Source organism: Coenobita brevimanus, chromosome 13 (assembly GCF_032717465.1).
Source record: "Coenobita brevimanus isolate Jiangsu-jjx chromosome 13, ASM3271746v2, whole genome shotgun sequence".
In the NCBI taxonomy this organism is placed as follows: Eukaryota; Metazoa; Arthropoda; class Malacostraca; order Decapoda; family Coenobitidae; genus Coenobita; species Coenobita brevimanus.
In genome coordinates this window covers 57,816,323-57,841,111 of record NC_136966.1, presented here as the reverse complement: position 1 = coordinate 57,841,111, position 24,789 = coordinate 57,816,323, and the positions used below count along the sequence as shown (strand labels likewise).

General features: G+C 40.5%; 1 protein-coding gene and 1 long non-coding RNA gene across 2 annotated transcripts; one reads left to right on the top strand and one right to left on the bottom strand.

Moving 5' to 3' along the window:
• Nucleotides 1-1,508: 1,508 nt before the first annotated feature.
• On the top strand, nt 1,509-5,741 carry Vha14-1 (V-type proton ATPase subunit Vha14-1). Its single transcript, XM_080285518.1, has 5 exons — nt 1,509-1,598; nt 2,370-2,451; nt 3,344-3,426; nt 3,553-3,678; nt 4,909-5,741. Exons 1-5 carry the CDS (start codon nt 1,548-1,550, stop codon nt 4,936-4,938), a joined length of 372 nt encoding a protein of 123 aa, XP_080141644.1. The 5' UTR covers nt 1,509-1,547; the 3' UTR covers nt 4,939-5,741.
• A 427-nt stretch (nt 5,742-6,168) lies between these two features.
• LOC145416546 (uncharacterized) lies at nt 6,169-10,094 on the bottom strand. The gene is made up of 3 exons (XR_013900286.1): nt 9,989-10,094; nt 8,570-8,728; nt 6,169-6,222 (listed from the first exon to the last, which is right to left on the bottom strand). It is a non-coding gene; the product is annotated as an uncharacterized LOC145416546 (long non-coding RNA).
• Nucleotides 10,095-24,789: the final 14,695 nt, after the last annotated feature.

The window sequence follows — 24,789 nt, the reverse complement described above, 5'->3', positions numbered from 1 at the left end:
TTGACAGGGGCGTAGAGGAGGGGTACGAACAGGGGTGTAGTGGAGGGGTACGAGCAGGGGTGTAGTAGAGGGGTACGAGCAGGGGTGTAGTGGAGGGGTACGAGCAGGGGTGTAGTGGAGGGGTACGAGCAGGGGAGTAGTGGAGGGGTACGAGCAAGGGTGTAGTGGAGGGGTACGAGCAGGGGTGTAGTGGAGGGGTACGAGCAGGGGTGTAGTGGAGGGGTACGAGCAGGGGTGTAGTGGAGGGGTACGAGCAGGGGTGTAGTGGAGGGGTACGAGTATGGGTGTAGTGGGGGGGGTACGAGCAGGGGTGTAGTGAAGGGGTACGTGAAGGGGTTCCGAAGGATGGGGAGCGAAGGTGGGGTCCAGCCTAATTCTGGGGGCACAGTGTTATACGTTGTCCTCACAATAAATAATCCGAAATTTCAAAAGGGGAGGGAGTGGGGCAGTATGGGGTCAAGGGTCTGACTGGGGAGCCCAGACCCCTAAGGTGGTGGCACTGATCTAACCGAGCTGCTGTGTTGATCAGCTATACAAACATCCCTCAACTCCCTCCCTATCCCCCTAAATGAGGATGGTGGCCTGCAGGAGGATAGCTTGAAGTCCTGCAGTCCATCGGGTTCATGTTTGACTCTGGGGCTGCAACTACTACTAATACTACAACTGCCACTACGTACTGCTACTACACCTACTACTCACGTCATTCTCTGACACAGCCTGTCCTCACGTACGTCCATTTATTATGTTTCCTTTTTCTCCTCCACCTCGTGACATCATAAATGAAATGAGCCTCCCCTTTTCCCTGTCATTTTCTCATGCAATTGCAGCCATCCTCTCTCAGAACAGGTTTAACATAATTTTCTGATCTGCTATTCCCCGTTATGTATTTAGGTCTTTCCATGCCTTGTATGTTCCTTTGCACCCTCCTGCTAGGTGATCGAAGGTAATTTAGGACAGAATCCTCATGACTTCTTTCACTTGCGTTACCCTTGTCACTCACTTGGCAACTCTCTTCTCCCTTCGCTCCTGCAAACCCGTTGCCTCCAACCATGTACACTAATATTACCAGTAGTATCTACTGTTGCAGTGAGTATTAATGGTATAGTATCAAAGGCACATTTCGTCCATCCCAGAGCTGCAAATTCGCGGGGACCCATAGCCAAAGGTGTTCCCGTTAATTCAACCTAACAATAATAAGTACTGAAATTGGCAGTTATCATTACTCAAGGAGGCAAGGCTGCCATGTACAATATCACTGTCACAATGACTGCCCTGCATAGTGAGTATACCGTAGTAATGTTAACATTTTCTGACTCTAGTGATTGGTATTCGCGGATCCTGACAGCATATCTCAGAAACGAACATACCTGAAAGCAGAGCAATTTAATAGGGGTATTCCAGGCAACTGAACAATTTGCAGTATATCTAAATTTCCAGTTACAGTAGGAATTTCACTAGCCATGACAGCGGACCGTAGTCGTGTTGGTCGTGACGTCACATCATATGATTTCCGTAAACACAGCAGACGAAAACCTTCCCCCTACGAGATGTCGGTGGCTGCAGCTCAAGGCAAACTTATCGCTGTTATTGGCGATGAGGTAATTATGAAAGCTATTTTGAATGTGCAGACAATAGTATAACGTATTGTTAATAAATGGGTACCAGTTAGGCTGGAATCTAATGCAGAATAAGTATAATAATGCATTGTCAAGGAGGTCCCCGAAGTTAGCCTTGGTTATATGGCCTTGAGGGATGAAAACTGTGGATGATTTGCTTTAAAATTATTGAATCGCATTAACTGGTAAAGGCAGACACAGAGGTGGAGGGTAAGAGCATAGTGTACGTTAGCTGCACAGTCAAATCTACGCTGAAATTTAATAATGGAACTGGATGCGCTTATGGGAGTTGATGTTCCGTTGCTTTGTTTGCCTCTCACTTTATTTTGCCATGTGAACCAGCCACATTTTGCAGGTCTTTGAAGTCCAGACAATTGGTGGAGGCAGTCTAAAGTTTATGGAGGAAGAAAAAATAATGCAAGGGCAGGAAAGGAAACCTGACATTCATACCCAAATTTCCATCTAGGTTGGGTAAAAGACTGGTACAGTATTAAAATCAGTTTGTCCTCAAGATCATGCTCATGATATCTGCTACCCTCATAATGGAACTCGTTTGGGCCATAGGCAGGAGGCAGATTCGGGAGTGTTATGATGCTAAGCTACCTTACTATCATCCTTTTACATACCTCACTATCATCCTTTTACCATACCATACATATAGAAAAATGATACACTGTAATTTTAAGTGATGAGTGCTTGTACTTTTTTAATGGAACTGAACACGGTGGATTGACAAAAGTGGTTGTATTGCAGGACACGTGTGTGGGGTTCCTGTTGGGAGGGATTGGAGAAGTTAACAAGAAGAGAGAGCCAAACTTCATGGTTGTGGACAAGAGTAAGCACAGGACAGTTTTACTTTACAGTATTGTAAAATTTAAAATGGATTATATTTCAAGATTGTTATTTGTCCATGAGTAGATGGTACTTTTAAACAAGTACTGTAACAAAATGCAAAGCAGTATTATTTGGTCATCATCTTTATCTCTAATTGTATTTTTTTTTTTTTTTTTATGTTTGAGGTGTGATCGGAAGTATTGCTCTGTCATTTCTCATGGATCGAAGTCAGAGATAGGAAATCGTAAGAACAGTCTTCCCTCCTCATATATTTTGTTATACCCTATTTTGTACGTTGTGGAGAGTAATATTGCCCCGGTTTTTTAGTCAAGTTTTTAATGAAACTGACTGTGTCTGAAAAGCTTGTTGAGCTCCAGTGATAGTGTCATTGTGTTTGAAAGTCATTGCTCCCTGTATGTCCTCAGCTGTACAGAGCTTCATGTTACAAATGTGCTGGGTGGTAGGATTGTCCAAGCTTGGGTGCGAGCACGTGTTTGTTCAGGGGGGAGGGGAGCAAAGACCATGCCTCGTCACTTTCCCCCTACAAAGAACTTATTATGTTATGCTATGTTATGGTCTGCAGTGAATAGTGATGATTATTATTATGGCAATCATCCTGACTTTTTTTTTTTTTTTTTTCCTGAAGGAAATAAATACAGTAAATAAAACTTAGCTACACTTTTACGTGCCATTGAGATTGTGGTACAGTGTATGAAAATGTATGTATTAAAAGTGTGTGAAAATGTATGTATTAATTGTATGATTGTATTGTTTGTAAAATGAAGGATAGAGCCTTAAGGATAAATGTGGTAGATGAACATAATGGCTGGAAATTACTGAAAGGGAAGGTCAGGTAAATGTAGCAATTTCTGTCAGTCTGTTTATCCTTTCAGATACAAGTGTCCAGGAAATTGAGGAGTGCTACAAGAAGTTTATGAAGAGAGATGACATTGATATTATTCTCATTAATCAGAATGTAAGTATGATGTGTATTCTATACTGGTTTTAGTTTGATATAAATACTGATATTAACTTCTGTATAAAAGACAGAGTTGTGAGCAGGCACTTAGTCACCTGTAAATTCCACCCGACCTCTCAACAGATTGCTGAGCAGATCCGCCATGTGATTGACAGTGACAATGACAACCCACTGCCAGCTGTGCTTGAGATCCCCTCCAAAGACCACCCGTATGACCCCACCAAGGATTCTGTGCTCCGCCGGGCAAAGGTTACTTGTGATTTACTCATTGTTCGTTCATTTTAGCTGAACTTGAAACTAGGGTCACTAGTGCATTACTCATGTTTCTTGCTACTCATTCCCCTTTCCATTTATTCATTCAAGCTTTGCTCATAACTATGGTCACTCATTTGTTATTCAGTCTTTTGTTACTCAGCCCTTCATGTATGCAACAGGTCAGTCCTGGAACTGCCTTCCTCCTCTGCATTTCCTTCTGCTTGTGACCTTTGATATTAAAAATGCAGTGTGTCCAGGCATTTTCAAATGATTGGATCTTGATTTTTTTTTTCCCCATCGGGGAACAGTCTTGCAGGTTGCCAGCATTTGGTTCTGTTTACCTTGCATAGAAAAAAAAAGTCCTTACTACACCTTCATGCATGCTTTAGTCCAGTGGTTTCCAACCTTTTCTAATTCTCACCTCCCCTTCACTGAATGACACGTTCCTTGCGCCCCCCTCCCTCAAATACTGTATTTTACTGGCATAGTTGGCACATGTCAATAAATATCATAGATTCTTAATCTTTGAAATTGTTTATATATTCACATAACTAGGTTTCTTATTCATATCTGAAATATTTTCTCCAAATTTAGAAATTACTGAATTCCATCATAATTCATAGTTTTCAAATGTAATTACCCTCTTTATCAAGCCTTTGTACTCCCCCAGGCAGCCCTTCGTGTTGCGCCCCACTGGTTGGAAACCACTGCTGTAGTCACTACCAAGGTCATTCATTCATTACTCATTTTTCATGCTGCTCATTCATTACACATTCTCTATACAACTCACTCATTCAGGCTTTCACAACCAAGATCACTCATTTTTCTTAATGTTCATTCATACAGACTTAACCATCATATATGAAATTCATTCATTTATTCATCATTTAATCCAGTGTTGTCCCATGAGTGTAGGAGCCCAGAGCTAGGCAAGTTGGTCCTGACATTTAAGATGAGAATGGCCAGCCTCACTCATCCCTAAGTGGGTATTATGTGAGCAATAAACCCCAGTCATCCCTTGGATATAAACTTGCATTGGCTCAATCCAATTGGAGTGCCATAATTACCCACCAAACTGCAAGGTACCAAAAAAATATGAAATTAATATATAGTACGGTATATTGCTAATTCAGTAAGTTGTCCACTCTAGGAACTGTTTAAGGTCTTCATGCATACTTTCCCTGGGCATGGGGATCATTTCTAACAAATTCTTTTCCTTTTCAGGGCCTTTACAGTGCAGAAGACATGCGCTAGTGTGCTGTGCAGTATGACCTGTACTTACATCATTCCTGTGTGGTTCAGTGGTGTTAGTTGTGTGGAGGGGACAAAGCTCTGTCTCTTATTTTTAGTGTAAGATGAGCTTTTGTAAAACTCTCATGATCCTTTTTAATTTTTATCATTTTTCATTGTATTGCTCATATGTCTGATGATTAAACACTCCCTGTAATAAAATTTCACACTTAATACTGTTGCAGTTATCAGAAATATTTTGTAGAGATCTTATTACTATTCTGTAAAGGAGTCAGGTACTGTATATTATTTAGGTTGAATGAAATTTTCTTTGAAATATTTAGTTTTGGCTTTACTTTTTTGTGTGTAACTGCTGCTTTTTTCTATGAAAAGTATTCCAGTGGTGATGAATGCCACATCTTCCAAAGGTTGAACAAAGCACAAACCTTTAGTGAATTTATATCACTCCTCATAGCAACTTACTGTACTTTTTTTTTTTTTTTTTTACGTAAGTAGAAGAGCAGGTAATGGTAGTTTCATTTTTCTTTTCTAATTACTGGAAAACAGTTTATGTGATGCATAAGGTGTTGATCATATTAAAGGAACTGTGGTGAACCACGGAGCTACATTTTTATCTCGGCAAATATTATGGTAAAATTAATCATTCTGATTTTAAGCTATGGCTCCGGTCTAAACTGTACAGCAGTTTGTGGTTGTGTTACAGATGCTGTTGTCTGTCTTTGTCTCAAGTGTTGTCACAGGATATAGAGAACTAATTTCCTGTTTTGTGAATAGTAAAGCAGCTTCTGGTTGTGTATAACGGAGAGGGGAATAAACTATATAAGTTCATATCTCGTAGTTTATTTATTTTTTTTTACTTAAATACTTAAGCATGAAACATATTAGTGGAAGCTGGTCAGTTCTCCAAAGACAAAGTGGTGTTCCTTAGCCCTACAGATCAGTTGCCTTTTAGGACCCAGCCAACATGATGATCACGTATAATAAAGCTGTCCCACCCTGTGTCAGGTGTGAACAAGCTGGCTGCTACAATACAGTCTTCAAGTATAAACAGTACTCTCCAGTCTAATCTGGGCTGAGTCTGTACTCCATTCTAAAATTTTCAGCTCACTGCAGAGTAACTATAAAACCAATACCCTTGGTTATGTTCTCTCGCTGCAGAGTAACTATAAAACCAATACCCTTGGTTATGTTCTCTCGCTGCAGAGTAACTATAAAACCAATACCCTTGGTTATGTTCTCTACGTCATGGTCCTATGTATTTTCTTATCAATGCTTTCTTTCACCATCCTGGGCTGACCTGGAAAAAAAAAAATAAAAATGAAATTACAGATTTGTCACAATCATATTCAGTGAAACTGAAGTAAGAATATCAGAGATCAAAGTGTCAACTTCATTATGTCTCAACCTGACAAGAATGCAAGTACAGTATTCAACAGTCAGGGAGCACACTCAAATGCTTCGCAGTCATCATATTCGTAATTAGCTTCCATCTGTTTGACACGTGGCTAGAAATAAAAGTGACGGCAATGTACATAAATTTATGTCTGGTTTCACATAATGATTTACCCATCAACATTATAATACTGTACTACACAAGAGAATTACTCAGTAACATGGCTGGATAGTAGATATTTGCAAGTTGTACATGGGACCAAGTACAGTATGCAGTGGGATCATCTGCTGGTTATGTTGTTAATAATTTCACTATCTAGAGCTCAGATACAGAATAATCAGACCAGACGTCAGTTGGTGAAATTATGCACTACCCGGACGTAGGTATTTGGTGCACCACTAATACTTTGAATATCCACTGTCTGGCCAGACAAAAATGCAGTAAAAATATCCAGATGGTTCCCAAACTATATTTATATGCAGTATAGCTAGAGTATCAGGACAACTGCCCCCTGGACATGTGTCCCCCAGACAACTGTCCCCTGGACAATTGCCCCCATAGAACAACCACCCCCCTAGACAACTGTCTCCCACTAAAGATTGGGTTAGGTTAGGTTACACACTTGCAACCATTTGTACAGTGAATCGGGTGATAGTTATCGGAGGCAATTGTCCGGGGGGCGGTTCTCCAAGGTAGTTGTCCAGGGGGCAATTGTCTGGGGGTTTGCTGTCCAGGGGGCAGCTGTCCTACAGGGGTGATTGTCCAGGGTGCAGTTGCATGTGGGGCAACTGTCCACGGGGCAGTTGTCCTAGAACCATAGCTAGACCTTGACCCCAGAGGGTTGTTGTTGTGGCCTCACTACTCATCTGAACATGAATCTGATGAAATGCAGGCTGAAGTTTCTGTTCTAGAATTCACCACTCTCCTTTTGGGAATAAGGAGGGATTTGAGACACATTTGCATAACCATGCAACACCATTCTGGAAAGTTTTGGGAATAAGGTGGGAGATGGGACACATTTGCATAACCATGCTGCAGAGCTACCCGGTTATATTGGTGTTACTGCATGAAGGCCATACCTTGAAAACCATTCCTTCATTCCATCTTAAATTGCCTTACAATATAAGCTCTTCCACCAAATCTTCACTCCATCTGTTCTATCTAATTATTTTTCAACATATGCTCATCTATCTATCTATCTATTGCCGGACGCCTTAATCCCATAAGGGGTGGCCACCAACAAATCTCCTCCATGTCACCCTGTCCCCCACCATTTCACTCCCCTGCTCCCACCTCACACCTCCCTCCCTCATATACCTCTCCACTCCATCCCTCCATCTCATTCTTGGCCTCCCCCTCCCTCAGCCCCCCTCCACCCCACTCACATACACTCTCCTAGTCAGTCTCTCACTCTCCATCCTCTCCACAAGGCCAAACCACCTCAATGTGTTTCTCCTAAGGCTTCCTATCACATCCACACCACAATGCTCCTTCACTTCCTCATTTGTCAATCTGTCTCTCCATATGACTCCACATGCTCCTCTCAAATAACTCATTCCCAATGCTCTCATATAATCATTAACCTTCTGGTAAAAATTTTAGGTACAGTACACGTCTTCCATCCATCCATCATCCAATCCTGCCTTGCCCCATGAGGAGCATAGGAGCCCAGGGCTAGGCATGTTGGTCCTGACATTTAAGATGAGAGTGATACACAAGTCTTACATGTCATTACTTAATTTTCTGCACATCTTCCAGCCAGCCAGAGTAATGACACAGTATGTTTTCTTGTCAGTGCTCCCTTGCTAAATTCATCCTGGGCTGCACCTGAAAACACATGCATAGATTATCAGGATTTCTTCACAGAAGTGTACAGCTAAACTAACACAAGATTTTATCAGAGATCAAAGTGTGAACTTCATTATGTCTCAACCTGACAAGAAATTGAACACTCAAGTGTCAGGGAGCACACTCAAATGCTTCATTATCATCATACACACTAACAGCAAACTATTTAGAGTTTTATGGAAAGACCTGAGTGGTGTCTAGACTGTCTAAACTGGGATATTAACTTAAAACAAGGCAGGTGTGAAATAACACTGGCTAGCTGCAGTGAGTTTCACTGTCCTAACATAATAGAATGCACTGCTGCAATACTTCACTTTTTTAAACTTCAAAGGCTTATCAGCTCTACCGTACATGTACAGTACAAGGGTCTGAAAATGACTTAAACAATTATACACATGGCTTACCTTAGCAAACTACTGTTCTTTGAAGACTGTTGGCCCATGTCAAGACCCACACAGTCAGGATGGCACTGCACTGAACACCATCCATACATCGCAGCCACTGCCAGCAGTCCAACTGCAGTGTGGTGAACAATAGTGTACACCATTTTTCCTGTGCCAAGAAAACAATAACACTGGAGAGAGAGAGAGAGAGAGAGAGAGAGAGAGAGAGAGAATCTACCATCCAGTCCTCTACTGCCCTATCAGGAGCACAGAGGAATGAGGTTTGGGTACATAGGCTAGATATTTAAGACAAGGGTGACCAGCACCTACCCAGAGTAGCATATTGTAAGTAATTCACTTCAACCACCATTCAGATGTAAAAACTTACAGGTCACACAGAGTTAGAGTGCCTTAACCCTCTAGACCATCAGGTACCGCATCCATTTAGTTATATGGTTAGCAACCAACATAGTGCTGTGCAGTAAATGTTTCCTGGGCAACAAGAAATGATTTGGCTTGGTTACCTGAAGGTAGCATTACATCAAGTGAATGGATAGTAGGCACCACCTATGGCACCACAAACAGGAAACAATGTATGGTACTGACTTTTTTTTTTTTTATGCAAGGAACAAGGAACCAAAGGTCATAAGCCCACAAGATTGTCCCCTCCGAGAGAGAACAAAAACAAGATGTACAAAAAACAAATTAGTAAAGAGCTAAATTAAATTTACAGAAACATTCATTCCTATATCTATCCATCCATGGCCAGATGCCACAATCCCACATGGGGTGGTCATTTGACTTTAGTTTGGTATTTTTACAGGGGGGGGGGCACTCTGGAACAGTCTCCCTGTGTATTTCCTACTTCCTATAATCTCTAGTCTTTCAAACACAGTGAGTCCAGCCATCTTGAAATGAACGGATCTTGAATTTGGCTCTCTTTTATATTGTTTTTGTTTTTCTTCTTGGAAGGAACTGTTTTGCAGGCTTCTAGCCTTTGGTTCCTTCTTCCTCACAAAAAAAAAGTTGGTTAGGTTTGGTTAAATTTCATTCAGGCTAGGTTAGTTAACTCTGGCTGATTCTGGCTTTACTGTGGATGTTTTTAATGTGTTGATTTCTGGAGGCAGATGTCCCACAACCCACTTCAGAGGTATCCCCCCTTACAGGTAAAAAACAAAAACTGTTGTAATTGGGCCCACAGTGCTTACCTACATTTACCCTTTATTTATGCAAGACCCACACTCTCATTTTGTACACTGTGTGGATAAATTTGTAACCAATGACTATAACTGTGTTGATGAGGTTTTGTAGCAACCAAATCTAATAGGCTGGTCAAGTTTTGAGACCATGCATCCCAGGTTAACCTTCTCAGTCGGTAAACTTCGCTAATTTCTATTTGGTAGTAACAAGAATAGAATCATACTGTCACCTCTTCTTGGACAAAAAAAAAAGGGTCAAATTCCCAACCCCTTTTGATACCTCCACGCCGGGAACACCAACACCTCATCAACAGCAACACCCGTCCATGCTGCTTCTTCTCTACCAGTGTTGCCAGTTGTGTCTTCTCTACCTGCTGCCAGAACCCTGTAAAATCCATTAAAAAATCCGCTTGTCGTGACAATGTTGTAACAAACATAGATATAAATATCTGTGGTAACAAATACATAATAAATTATTGTAACAGTACATGTCAATTACTCATCGCTTTACTTGATCGCCCCTTTGGAGGTACTATAGGATGAAAAAAAGATTATAGAGGCTGAGTGCTGTAAAAATAAACAAAAGAAGGTGGTGGGTGTTGCCATTCATCTTGTTAAGCAACTACATTAATGAAATGCGTAGTACAAAGTGAAAACTGCTAATAGTGTATGATACATGGTACTGTATAATAATGCAACTGCTGCATTAAAGCAGAAGGCTATGTTACTTTTTGGCCAGTTGAACACAATTAGTGTCTGACTCTAAAACTGGTGTATAGAGTACATTTTGTGGAGTAATTCTGTTAGAGTGAGAGGTAGGAAATGTCTTGCAGTGAATGGGTTAATAAGACGTGTAAGTTTGAAATATAACCATGGCAGTTCACATAAACTTTCATCCTCACAATGCCCACAGTGTTCTAGTTTGGATGATTATCACCTATTCCAAAAGCTACCTAATCTGTTGATCCCCGCCTTTATCAAAAAGGGGCGGTACGTAAGAAAGATAAAGGTGGGGGCTACCGACAGTTTTGCCATTATGTGGGGGAAAATATATTCTCTTTGCCTTCTTTATTGTCACAAAATAATTAATGAAAGATATAGGACTACATCATTACTTTGTTCGAAATGAGCTTATAGGAAAAATAATGCTTCAGATATAGATTAGAATGAAAATAAATTGTGACATTGAAGTGTATGGGGTTAGTACAAGTTTGGTACAACTGCACTCATTGACATTCGGTCGTCTGCCGTGAGATGGCAAGAGTGAGTGATATGGCAGTAGTGTTTATAATTTTTAACGATAAACTGGGAATTCTTATATGTTATTCTTCTAGTAGAAACAAAGAGTAATTTTCATAAACAGTTTTTACGTATGAAATCTGCGATTCCTAGTCGGTAAGAAAAGTTGCAGATGTAAACAATATGTGTCTCGGTTACACTTGCCAAGTGGTGGTCAATATTACGGTTTCGAGTGACAGGTTAAATTGCTAGGGTTAAATGCCTACAACACTGTAACATCACCCTCCTCTAAGGTAAGGTACGGAACATTTGAAAAAGTACACGTTTAGGCATGTGCCTTTTTACTCCTGGCCTCCCTGGTGTCCTGGAAGAGGGAAAGAAATGGTGCTAATGTAACCTCGGGCTGTGTGCTTGACGTGACCTAGTAACTTAGAATCCTTGCCATTGGTTTATTAATTATAGCCAACGATTAATTAAGTCTGTTATCATCAGTTAGCGAAGTACGTTTAATGCCATATGAGAAAAAGAAAAGTAAGGTCACATTTTACTCGGAACTGGTTGTGCAAGACAGGGTCCACCCAGTGTCGGATTTTCGTGTACAGTTGTTAATGTCTGAGTTTAGTCTTATGAAAAGTAATATACTCACCAAGTATTGGCATTACTCAGTGGATGAAAAGCATTGGAAAAAAACATAATATCGCCAACCTTAATCAACAGAAGTGGTATACTCTAAACCTAGGGTAAGTTAACATTCTGGAACAAATGAAAGTTTCATGAGTGATCATGGCTCAGAGATTCTGTGGAGATATCGTTTATGTTGCTGAAGATTGTATGATTCATTCACGAAATCCATGTTATGCAAAACTAAGAGTTTGACTTGACGGGTGGTTGCTTGCCACAGATTGTGTGTAAAACTGACATTATTATGATTGATATCTTCAAATTTATGCACTTCCATATCTTGTCAAAGTTGTCACAATGATAATTATGTTACAGCTTATTGAGAAAGAGTTTACAGTTGTAAATTTTGTGAATGAGAGCTCTCCTGCAGTATCACCAAAATTTTTACTTGTGAACTCTCACTAGTTCTGGATAATATTCAGCAAAAGCCACAACTGGAATTCAGGTAGTTGGAAGTGTTGTCAGTTATTATCATATATTATTAATAATTTTCATCTGTGACACCTTTATTACAAATGACCCTTGGGGAGGGGGGTACAATATTATTAACCCCATCTATATATATATTATAATGATTCAGTTTCTGAATGTTTTTTGGTTGGTTTGTAACACAGGAAAAACAGCACAATTTTTGTTAAAGCAAAGCACCATTAAAATGCTCCAACTTGAAGAATAAAACAATTTCCAATCCAATTGGGCCACAGGTTCCCGACTATGACTCATTTTGGCCTTTTGACATTGAGCGGAGGGTGCCTTTAGCTTAAGCGAGTGTTAGATAAAGAGTTAATTTGTGACGAAAGTGTCATAGCAGAAAAGTGACAGCAAATAGTGAAATATAAACAGAAATCACTTCAAATTACTGGATTTGAATTCCAGGTTTGGCTTCTGCTAATTATTGATTCAGGTTTCTTTCGGTGTAAATCTGCTGCGTTTTGGTGTGGTTTGAATGATTTTTGTCCTAAATTTCTCTTGTAAATTAATTACCAGGATTGTATGATCTTTTCTTACTCAGTTACCTTGACTAGGAAAAGTGGACAGGACTTGAGGATCAGGAATAATATGAATTTAGAAGCGTAAATTAGGGTGACGTTCTTTTTAGTTTATTCATCTTGCAACCTGATGATTTTATTCAGTGTAAGAAAGCCATCTCATATTGAAGTGGTTTAATAAGACTGTACCTAGCTTCTGCAGATGAAAAACATTGAGCTGAAGCTTGACAAAATTTCCAGGAGATATTAAGAATAAAACAAAGAAGACACTCCTTGGCTGAATACTTTAAAACAAGGTACCGGTATATTAAAATAAAGTTCCATGTGGTCAATGAGAAAAGTTGAAAATTGAAAGTGTGAGACAAGTTTTGGCAAAAATTAAGTTAGCTTTTGATTTTCAAGATTTTCAGACCTAACTGTACCTAGTCTGGAGTAAGTCTTTGGTTATACACTTGACATATCTACAATTTTATTTGTATATACTGTAGTAAATTTTATTATTTGAAAAGCTGGCTTGGATTTCCAAGCATTAATTTATTGTAGCATCCAAAAAATAGCCTAACGTACCATAAAATGTATATGCATGTAGTCTGCGTGTGAGGTGGAGTCAGGATTCGAGGAACTTGAATGGTGTGTAAATATTTGTGTGATCCATTTCACTGGGCATGCTGTGGATTAATTCTCCTTCTGTTGTGTTTTTTTCTTTCCTTGCTTTCTGGGTTAAGCTCCACTCCATGCTTGGGTAGAAGAAGAGAGAGGTTGGGATGATGGTGATGATTATGTTGGGCTTTGTACGAAATTTAACATGCATTTGTTTCAACCATTCAGATGGCTGATGCCTGGGTGGTGACACCCGGGGAGCGGAGCAAACATGAAGAACAGTTCAAAACTCTGCGGCCGGTTGGTGGCTACATTACCGGGGACCAGGCTAAGGGGTTCTTCCTGCAGAGTCGCCTCCCACCGCCTGTCCTCGGCATCATATGGTCAGTATTAGAACAAAATGCATATCACTAAGAAACTATTATAACTGGCTACCTTTAATGTCATGCAGCCCCACTCACCCTATATTGTATACATTAACCTCATGCTTCACACTATCACAGCACAGAGACATTCCCTCAACATAACTTAAGCAGAAGATCCCTGGGAGTGCCCAGTTGAAGTGGCTGGTTTCCTGCAGCCTACTTGGATCATGTTCTGAGGAGCCTAGAAAAAAAATAAAATAAAATAAAGGCTATGCCTGCGAGATTGTCAGAATTGGGTTGGGGGGGGTGGGGCTTGAATAAGTGTATGGCCCCTTTCACGGTCATGGCTTTGTTTAGGTCTCCCTCTGTCGTATTTTTCCCTTCTCTTGCTTTGTGGACACTGCTTCACCCCATCCTTAGATGGGAAAAAGAAGTTTGATGATGATGATGATGCTTCCCAGGGCACTGTCTGATGTGGACGGTGATGGCAAAATGGACCTGCATGAGTTCAGCATTGCCTGCAAACTGATCAACCTGAAACTGCGTGGGTTCAATCTTCCACCATCATTGCCCCCTGCCCTCAAACAGTCAGCATGTGGGGGTGGGGTTGCAGCTGCCCCCACCCCTCCTGCTGCCGCACCCGCTATTCCTCCCATTCCGACCTCCATTCCTACTGCAGTTCCTGGTGTGGGTGAGTAATTCCATCTTCACTTCTGTATCACATGCTTGACTTGGCTTGTCTGAATTTGTGGGTACTGTATGTATGTTGCAGCCATGTTTAAAGTGAGAGTGCAAAGGTGTGGACAGCCCCTCATTTTTTTGTTATGATTTCTGTAGCACATCATTAAGAAAAAACTTGTGTGACTTCTTATATCATTTTCACTACACTGTCTAATGTGTGGTACTGGCATTTTGCATCTAACGGTTATGGATTTACTATAAGTGACCCTCAGAAAGTAGGGGTGTTCTCACACCACTGCACACTCAGTTTTTATAGTATAATCATTAGACTCGTATGGTGTAGATTAACATCATAGAAATTTGACGCAGGATTATCATGTGTCCTCCTCCACCTTGCCATTATGAAGTGTTCCACTTCCTTGCCATTTATGAAGTTTCCTTCACGACCTTGCAACACCCTGTAATCTAAATAATTATGGTACATTCAGACTTGTATGCATTTCTACCCACTGTGATTATAAAATCAAGCATACTGTCAGTTTGACAAGGAAGCTTGCAAAAATCCAAGTACAGTAGTATCCTCCTTCCCCCTGCCAGACTTGTAGTACAAATAAGGATTTTGTCAACCACGTTAATATTGATAATGAAGTACGGTACCGACAGTCAGGGCTTGGAGCTGAATATTGTCATATGATGCTGAGTCTTTGTGAAAACAGTACTTCATTATGCCAGCAGTTTGTGATTAGGCTAGTTAGATGCAGCTGCCCACACTAGTTATTCATTCCATGTTGCTAGGATGTTAGATCTTCTTTTGAAAGGTCAGGTTTCCACATTTTGGTGTCACACATATTGTAGTGCCTGCAAATCTATGGTTACTACAGTTTTGCTGGCACTGAATTCTGTGAGCCAGTGAATGAAAGCTCTAATTCTAAAACACACCCAATTGCTTCAAAAATATCTATTACTCTAGAAGATGAATTACTGTAATAACTCCTTCAGTCTTTGGATGTCATTTGTATTTAATCTTGCTTCTACCAGATGATTGTACTCAAATTAAGAGAGATGTTTGAATGTGAATAAAGTATATTGGAAAGAAACTCCGGCAACCCCTTTTGCTACAGGAGATCTCCCATAAGCTGAATAGAATTGTCTGTAATCAGTTTGTTTTCACCTGACTTACCATAGATCCTTAGCCCTTTTCAGCTTCGTTGATGGCCATGTGCAATCAGATTGGAGTATAATTTGACTATAACCATGGAGACTTATTTCTGCCTCATAAGTAAAGGTCATCAAATTTCATGCAACCATGAGACAGCATTTAGATTGAGTGTCCTAGTTCCACCAGGTGAAAAGAAACTGGCTTTAGCAACAACAAGAATAGAATATAGAATATTGTAGCTGTATCACTACAAGGGATAAATACCGTACTGGAAATATTTTGAAGTTTATGAAAAGAATTGTTGCTGTAACATCTTCTTGTGAGGAAAAAGTGCCCTGTGGAACACTGCCATTACCTCTTACAATTGGCTGTGTTATAATTGCACAATTGGCATAAGAATCTTTATAACACCTCTAACTTCATCATGTATTTATTTTGCATACTACACATTCTCATGTGCATTATTTTAATCTTTAGTATAACCACTCCTTTGCATCAGTAACATACAAGAGGATATTGATGTGTAATGTGCAGAATAAATTGCTAAGAAAGAGGAGCTACAAAATTCACAGAGCCAATGAGAGTTCAGGCAAATGTTTCATCCTTTGCAGACTTTTATATTACTCACCCTTATCACTGTTTATCACTTTTACAAAGAAGACAAGCATCCACAGCATTGTGTCATGCACTGTATGCTGATGTGGCTGAATGGTATAGACTCGGCACAATTGGATTATTTTTGATGAAGCATTACTAGTGTTTTAGGAAATGCAGTAGTTTTTATCATTGAAAATTATTTAGTTTCACTCTTTATTTAGAGGTTTTATAATTCAGCACAGCACTGAACATGTTCCACTTCCATCATTTTCAAGTGTTCATGGTGTTGTGTAGTTTGTGTGTGTGTGTGTGTGTGTGTGTGTGTGTGTGTGTGTGTGTGTGTGTGTGTGTGTGTGTGTGTGTGTGTGAGAGAGAGAGTGTGTGTGTGTGTGTGTGTGTGTGTGTGTGTGTGTGTGTGTGTGTGTGTGTGTGTGTGTGTGTGTGTGCCTGCTATAAAGGTTGTGAAGTAACTGGTCTGAAGATGTAGTAATTCTTTGATTGAAAAAAAATAGTATATATATTTATTAGAAATGATAAAGGTCAAGTAAGTTGTGGCCCATTATCTTTGTTTTTGTGTATGACCTGGCACGGGTATGTTATAGGGGTGGGTGTGGCCGGCCTGGATGCTGGCCCCTCCCTCACCCCAGCGCCCGGCTCCACTGCTACCTCCCAACCTCCCCATGCAGCCCCTCTCTCAGCTTGTATTCCGGCTGGTGACGTCTCTGCCCCAGCCCTTCCACCACCTAAGCCGTCACCTGTCCCACCTACAGCCTCTGCTCCATCCATGGTTCCTGCTCCTCCTGCTGCCTCCGTTCCACCCATGGTTCCTGCTCCTCCTGCTGCCTCCGTTCCACCCATGGTCCCTGCTCCTCCTCCCGCCTCTGTTCCACCCATGGTTCCTGCGCCCCCTTCTGCTTCTGTTCTGTCCATGGTCCCCGCCCCTCCTCCCACCTCTGTTCCACCCATGGTCCCTGCCCCTCCTTCCACCTCTGTTCCACCCATGGTCCCTGCCCCTCCTTCCACCTCTGTTCCACCCAAGGTCCCTGCCCCTCCTTCCACCTCTGTTTCACCCATGCTCCCTGCTCATCCTACTGCCTCTGTTCCACCCGTGATCCCTGCCCCACCTGTTGCCTATGTTCCACCCATGGTCCCACATTCTTCCTCAGCTAGTGCCCCACCTATGGTCCCCACCCCACCAGTCATGCCTGCCTCAGCTCATGGCTCTGCCTCAGGACCTGTGATGGCTAGTGTTTTGCCAGTTACCATGCCTGGTACAGTGCAGGCACCCATGATGCCAGGCACATTGCAAGGCCCAGTGATTTCCATCTCAGCACCTTTGATACCCTGCTCAGCACAGGCCTATTTGATACCCAGCTCAGCACAGGCACCTTTGATACCCAGCTCAGCGCAGGCACCTTTGATACCCAGCTCAGCACAGGCTCCTTTAATACCCAGCTCAGCACAGGCACCTTTGATACCCAGTTCAGCTCAGAAACCTTTGATACCTAGCTCAGTGGTGGATCAAACACCTAGCTCAGTGTCTGGACCTATGCAAGGCTTAAAGCAGGAACCCATGATAGGTGGGACAGGGGCAGCACCAATATCTGTGTCTGGTAGCTCAGCAGACATGGCAGGAAGCAGTGTGGTGGGGATGGCAGGTGTGGTGGGAGGGCTAGGGCAGGGCTTAGTCACTGCCACTGTCCCTTCACCTCTACGTAAGTCACACTTCAATCTCCACTCACCAGCATCGTGGATTGCTTTACCATTGCTCTTGTTTTGCTTGCACTGTAGCTGGTTTGTTTTAACCTGACAGAACTGGGCCACTCTCCTAACCTGAATACTAAGTCATGGGTGCATGATATTAGACGAATCCTAGTTTTGAGGTAAGGGTGTCTCCCTCATTTCCAGTCAAATTCACCCTCTAGTCTGACTACACTTGACCATCATCTATGCTAAAAAGGGTTACTGGGTTTGGATATTTGTCAGGTGAAAACAAATACACTATATTGTATGGCCACCTTATAGATGCCTTTGGCTTTGCCATGGATTTTAAAAGTTTTCTTGGATTGTCATTATACAATAACTATTATTATTTTTTTTTTAATGAATGTGCTTTTAAGGAGTTTTGCATGTATGAACTGATTACCAAATGAAAATATTTATGCCCCACAGATCCACCAATGGTATTATAATATTATGCCAGCAGTACATATTAAACCAATTACCATGGTCCATTAACCCTTTAACCGCGGGCTTGATTTGCTTTTTCTTGCGGCACCCGCGGGCATATTCGCGTTCCGACAGACTCTCTAAAAATATTTGCCAAAAATCAGTTATTAGTCCTAGAATATTAAAATCACATATGCTTATGGCACATACCTTCAGCTTTCTCCTGGGGTGTTTGTTGAGCCTTCGTCGAGTACCGTAGGACTTGTGGAGACCTCTGAAGTTGGGTAACGAAGTCTCCACCTTACACTTCCCGACAACCCGTAATATGATTACCACAGCCTGATATTATCACTAGAAACACTATTCTATGATTCTCAAATAGTTTGGAATCCATATTCCATAAAAAAAACACTGTGAAAGCAATGAAAATTACGATGGCGTATGACCTTCCCACTTGCGCTAGTTCGCCGCTGGTGTTGTCATTTATTATTCATAAAAACACTCACAGTTTATATTTCTGTTACTATATAACACTTATATATATGTACAGTCTCTATCCATAAGTTTTCTTCAGTAATAGTAGTTTATTGTCACTGTAGGCATTCAATTTCTTTCAGTAAAATACGTAGCATTCACTATCTCGTCCTGTATACTAGCATTGAGAGTGAATGTCACTTTCACCATCACTCTCATAACTCATAGTATTCATACATGCTAGAGTGAAACTTTCACTTTCATTACTCCTAGTATATATACTCGTATTCTTATAATACTACTCATTTACATTTCTATTTACGTTCTCTATTTTATTTACATTATTTACATTTCTATTTTATTTACATTGTGTTATGCACTGTCACTTGAAATAACTTATAAAACTATTTTCCACTGTTCACTTATATTTACATTCATTGCTTTCACTTGCTGTTTACACATTATTTACACATTATTTACAATTCCACTTGCACTGTTTTACTCAACAGAAAGATTGTAGTCACTCTCTTTCACTTGTCAGCCCTTTACCTCTTTCCACATGAGGTTTAGTAGGGGATAAAGGTCACAGGGCCCTTTGCATGGGGGTAAAAAGCGGCGGAAGTTAGCAGGAGCAAACGGACGTATCTTCACCTTGGAAGATGACAGTGAACTGATAGGGGTGGCCTACCTAGGGAAATGCAGTACTGCCAACGTCAGCCTCTTGACAGCTGCTAATATATAGCAGTGCAATGATTGGCAGGAAATCTAGACAATACTGTACATTATAAATTAGGTAGTTCCAGGTGAATGTAAATATCACTTAGGCTTCTCCTTTCCCTCCTTATATATATTTTTAATACGAGAATAAATTATATGGCATATTTCAAGGGGAAATAAACAGCGAAAATTAGCGAATGAGTGCACGTGAGGTGTTGTCAGGTGATAATTAGCCAATTCCAGGTGTATGGCAATCTCACTTATCTTATTTCTTTTTAGTATACAGTATATTATTTGGTATAAGAATAGGGCATAGGGCTTATTTCAATGGATGAAATCAGTGGAAAATTCCAGGGAAGATTTACTTAGCGTAGCACGGCCGGGCAGGCGAGAGGAGAGGGTAATGGAGGGAAGGTAGGGAGGGGAGTCAAGAACGGGGAGAAATGGCTAAATTGTCAACAATGGATGGGAGTACAGATGAGATTAGGAGTGCTGACTAGTGTTGGACATTGGCAGTACTGATAGATGATACAAGCTACCACTTGAAAGCCCGGGCGAATTCAAAATAACACAGAATCGCAAAAGTGACGCCCCGCGGTATGATCCCTTGCTCCCAAGCGTCACGAAAGTGACGCCCCGCGGTTAAGGGGTTAATTGATGGGAATCATATCTAAATATCAACCCTTTCACTTGTTGATGCATTTGGGTGTGTCATTCATCCTAATGCCAGAAATTTTATTTGGGTAAGTGAATTCACAGTGGTAAGAATATTTAAAACTATCTCTAATATTAATATCCAGTGCCCCATTTGACTGTTGGACTTTACCGCAGCCGAACAAAATAATCTGATTTTAGCATGGATATAAAATTGTGTTAATTTTTGCACAAGAGGGCTAATAAGGTTGATGGTAAATTGTGTTCCGTGGCTTGTATTCTGGCTGGTAATGGAGGCTATGTAGCACCTCTCCCGTACCTGCATTTTTTTTTTTTTTTCAAAGAGGAATGTGGTGGAGAGATGCATGAATGAGGGAGATGTGAGTTGGAGAGAGGATAGCCTGATGGTAGAGGTCAGTTATATGGAGGTGATTCATTTGTGGCCACTCCTTCCAGGAATAAGGCATCTGGCTGTAGATGATAGATAGACGGTAGTTTTTGTAAATCATTTGCATTTTATTAGGAACTATTAGCTTGCAAATGAATATTGAGGTGTAGACTCCATACTTCAGTAAGGCACCAGGTTTCGCTCCTAATACGGACCATGAAAAGTGCTCCCAAAGTTTATTCCAACTTGGTTGAGGCATTGACCTTATCGGAAATAAGCTTAAAGGGTCCGGGCCCATAAGAAAACTCACCCCCTAGTGTATTTCCTACTGTAAAGACATCCTAAAGTTACCTGAAATGTTGCTATTAACCCAGTAAATCATAAAGTAATGTTAAATTAACAATAAAAAACATCATAAAATACACTTAAATACTGTGTGTATTAGCAATATTACTTGCACGTGTAACACACATGCTCCCTTCATTCAGATATAACACTCACCAGAAGAATTCTGGCACATTATACATTTTGCATATTTCAGAGTTATGAGCACCTTTCTCCATTTCCGCCAAAATTTTATTTTTTATCTTGTCATACATGTGTTTTTTCACTCCCTTATGGTAGTCATGCTTGGTCTTCCCTTTACCGCCTGCTGTTCCAGGTTCACACCTTCTTACACTATTTACTCTGTCACACTGTCCTCCTGTGGCTCCACTTGAAGTACAAGATGACATATTTCTGTGAATTACTAAGAAAGGATGCAAGAGTGTAACGCTCAACTTGTGGACACACTTAACTCCTGCGGGAAACAGGCCAGAACTGAGTATTGACGCTGGCTTCGCCAAGAATCCAAAACTTGAGGGCGCGAAGGTGCGTTTTTTAGTCACGAATGTGCAATCATGGGAATATTTGATGGCTGCCGCCAAAGTGCAATTTTGACAATCTGGGTGCCACAAAACCTGGTGCCGTACTGTACAGTACAGTAATTTATTAACCCCTTCACACTGATGATGTGTTTTTGTGGTATATTTTTGCTACCTGCAGATGGTTATACATTGGTTCATACACTTTTCAAACTGGAGAGGGTAGATAAAGCCTTCATTAACCCTTTCCATACAGGAGATCTCCCCTAAGCTGAATAAAGGCTTATGGAGGCAGCAAGAATAATCCACAAGAAGGCATTATTGGATTGAAAAGGCTAAGGAAGAGATGTTATGAAGCCTCCCAAGCTGATGAGAATACAAGTTCATATTGTACTGTACATGCCACTGACCCCCTTAACTTGGTGGGAGTGTGGCTCAAATATCCAGGCAGGTATCGATTACAGCACCAGGCGTTGACAGTGCTCAGTGTTATCCTGTTAACCACCCATTGTACACCTGCTTTTATTCCTGCTGTATGGTTGGGAAAGGTTATATTAAAGTGAGTAGTGACCTGTTAGTTAGCACTTCGTTTGTTTTGTTTGGAAAGTAATGTTTCTAAGCTCATAGTTCATTCAGCTGGCAAGGATCACGACATACCCACCGAATAGCAATAAGAAGAAGGTTGAGTTGATAAATTGTTCCATATTTTTAAGGAAAGGCATTCAAACACTTTAATGACTTCACTGTGTTCATGTATATTCTAGTTTATTCTTGCCACCTCCAGATGACTTTGTTTGGCTTAGGAGCTTTAATTCTAAGGAGTTAGACAGAGCCTTGATTAGTGTACAGTCATGATTTATCCATGCGATTTGAAGGCTATACCAGTGTGGAGCAATAATATCTGAAATAGAAGGCGCATTATCACAGTAGGGTGATTAAAATAAATGATAACCTGGATGTACTATACCCCTTTTCAAATCAGAATTACACTCAAACATTGATTCCACACCTGCCCGACCTCCCTTACGCAAATTCTGTCACATGTATTGTGGAATCGTGGTCTTACGAGAGTGGGCACAAGCTGCAGTTTGAGACTTTTGCGATTTAGAAATAACTACCGGGTAATCTTGTGGGAAAAGTTATTTATGGGTCTGTCATCTCGGAAAAGTTGTCCTCCTTATCCCCAAATCTATATGAGACTGGTCACCAGTGAACACTAAAAACCTTCATGCTTGGCATGAGAGGGAAGTCCTGTGATTGGCTTATAGTAAGTGCTGTGATTGAATGTGATTTGTTTAGAAATTTGCAGTGCTTGACCAAGATTGGTTTATGCCCAGCTAGCTGTGTGGGCCTGAGGTAATGGTGCGACATATTACATGAGGTATTGGAAAAGTGTCACTTTTGATGGCTGCATCCATGAATTACGTGTCATTTCCGTGATTTACTGATGTTGAAAACTTGCATAATGTTGCCGTGTATTATGAATATGCTATTTAGAAATGCATGATTTAGATTCCACTGTAATTGCATTTCGGATTTGGATACTAGTTACAGGTGATGAGAGTTAGTTGAAACATTTGCAGTCCCAGGTTCATCTGAAATGTGAACCCAGTGGACTGCAGGCTGAAGTTACCCTCCTTTTGTAGTTTATCATCCTCCTTATGGAGGATAGAGAGGGACTTGATGGATATATGGACAGTGAAGCCACCCAGTTATATCTGTGCCACCTCATGAAGGCATCCCTCTGCAGCACCAGTGATGGACTTAGAGTGAGGGAGTATGGGAAGGTGTGAGTTAAGTTTGAGCATACTTCGGATTTGACTTAGTTGTCTAATGGTGTATATATATATATATATATATATAAAGGATATTAATATCATTTTGAACATTAATGATAGGAGACAAGAAGCCTTATGCACAATCCTCTCCTTTCCTGTGGTGAATACAGCATGAGTAGCATAAGTAAAAGCCAGCAGAGTTACCACATCTCTTGCTGGTACAAAGAGAGAGGAAGTCCCCAGACCATTATCCAATAGTTTAGTGGCTGATTGCTGCCAGCAGGGAATATGTGGTTACAGTAGTGTTCTTACCCTGATGTTCCAGGGTCAGTTATGATTATGATTATGCAGTACATTATTAATAAACGCTCATTTTTCAGCTGATAAACTTTGGTTTATATAGATGCTTGGAAACAGGACAGAGGTATAGTATTTCAAACAGAAAACTGTTTCATTCACTATTAAGCCATAGACTGTTCATATGTTTCAGGATAGAAGTAGTACTTCTTAAATAAAGACTGTACATAAAGCAACTACTGTACTAAGGACCTAGAAGATGAGTGTATTTCACTTTAATGTTCATTACTCTTTATTTCATTTTATGCTTTCTTAGCTTATAAAAAAAAAGCCATTCAAGAATTTATTTTTATCAGTGACTTTGCTAATGCTTGTTTCAGAATGGTGCTTAATTATCTGCTACTGTCCAACTGACATCCACATATTTGTATTGTTCCTTGTGTGTTTAGCTATTTAAAACTCTTATCTCAAATCAGGTCCCTGACTTGAGCCAAATTTGATGTTTAAATCATCAGAGCTTTTGACAAAATTTTTTTCTTTACATACTTTCAGAGTAGTCAGAGTAGTCAGATTAGTACTTCAGAGTTGAATTGAGATTTGAGCACATTTATTCACTGTTTTTAATTATCTAATATTTATAATCATATAATTATGGCAGCACACATCACTTACAGTTCTCTTAATTCTGGCTTCATCTTGGCCATGCAGTCTGTGTAATGCTTATTAATTAAAACTGTTCTGGGGAAGCTTTCAACTCTTTAACACCATGATTGAAAGGTTGTGTTTGGGTTCTCATGCCACTAAATTACAGGATGGATTCTTGGAGTGAATGTGTTGAATTTGTTGTTTACATATTACTACTTCTAATGAGGCTACTGTAATTGATAATTGCATTGGGGAGGGATTCACCAACATGTTTTTGATCAGTTCCATGTTGTAGCTTAGATTTGTTTTTGGAGGAAGTACTAGTGACACAGTAAGATTTGGCAGTCTCTTTTCCTTATTCTTCCTGCAGAAAAAAGGTGAAAACTACAATAACTGTTTTCTCATAAAGCAGGATAAACAGGAGACATGGGATAACTATACTCTCCTTTCCTTGTCCTTCCTGTGAAAACAAATCCTATAGTTCATTCATTTTAACTAGGCAGAGATTGTAGTCCTTGTGGAGCTTATTTCCCATAACTCAGTGGCAGAATGAAACAATATTATGGCCTAACATTTTTTCCACAATATAGTTGTGACCAGCTCCATATCCAAGTGTTAATCTCATGGTACAGCTGTACACTCAAGCTGTAGAGATGACAATTTTGAGCCTAGTTAAAGTAAACAGAATAAAGGTACAACTGGGAGTTGATTGTAAATATTTTTGTGCTTACACCC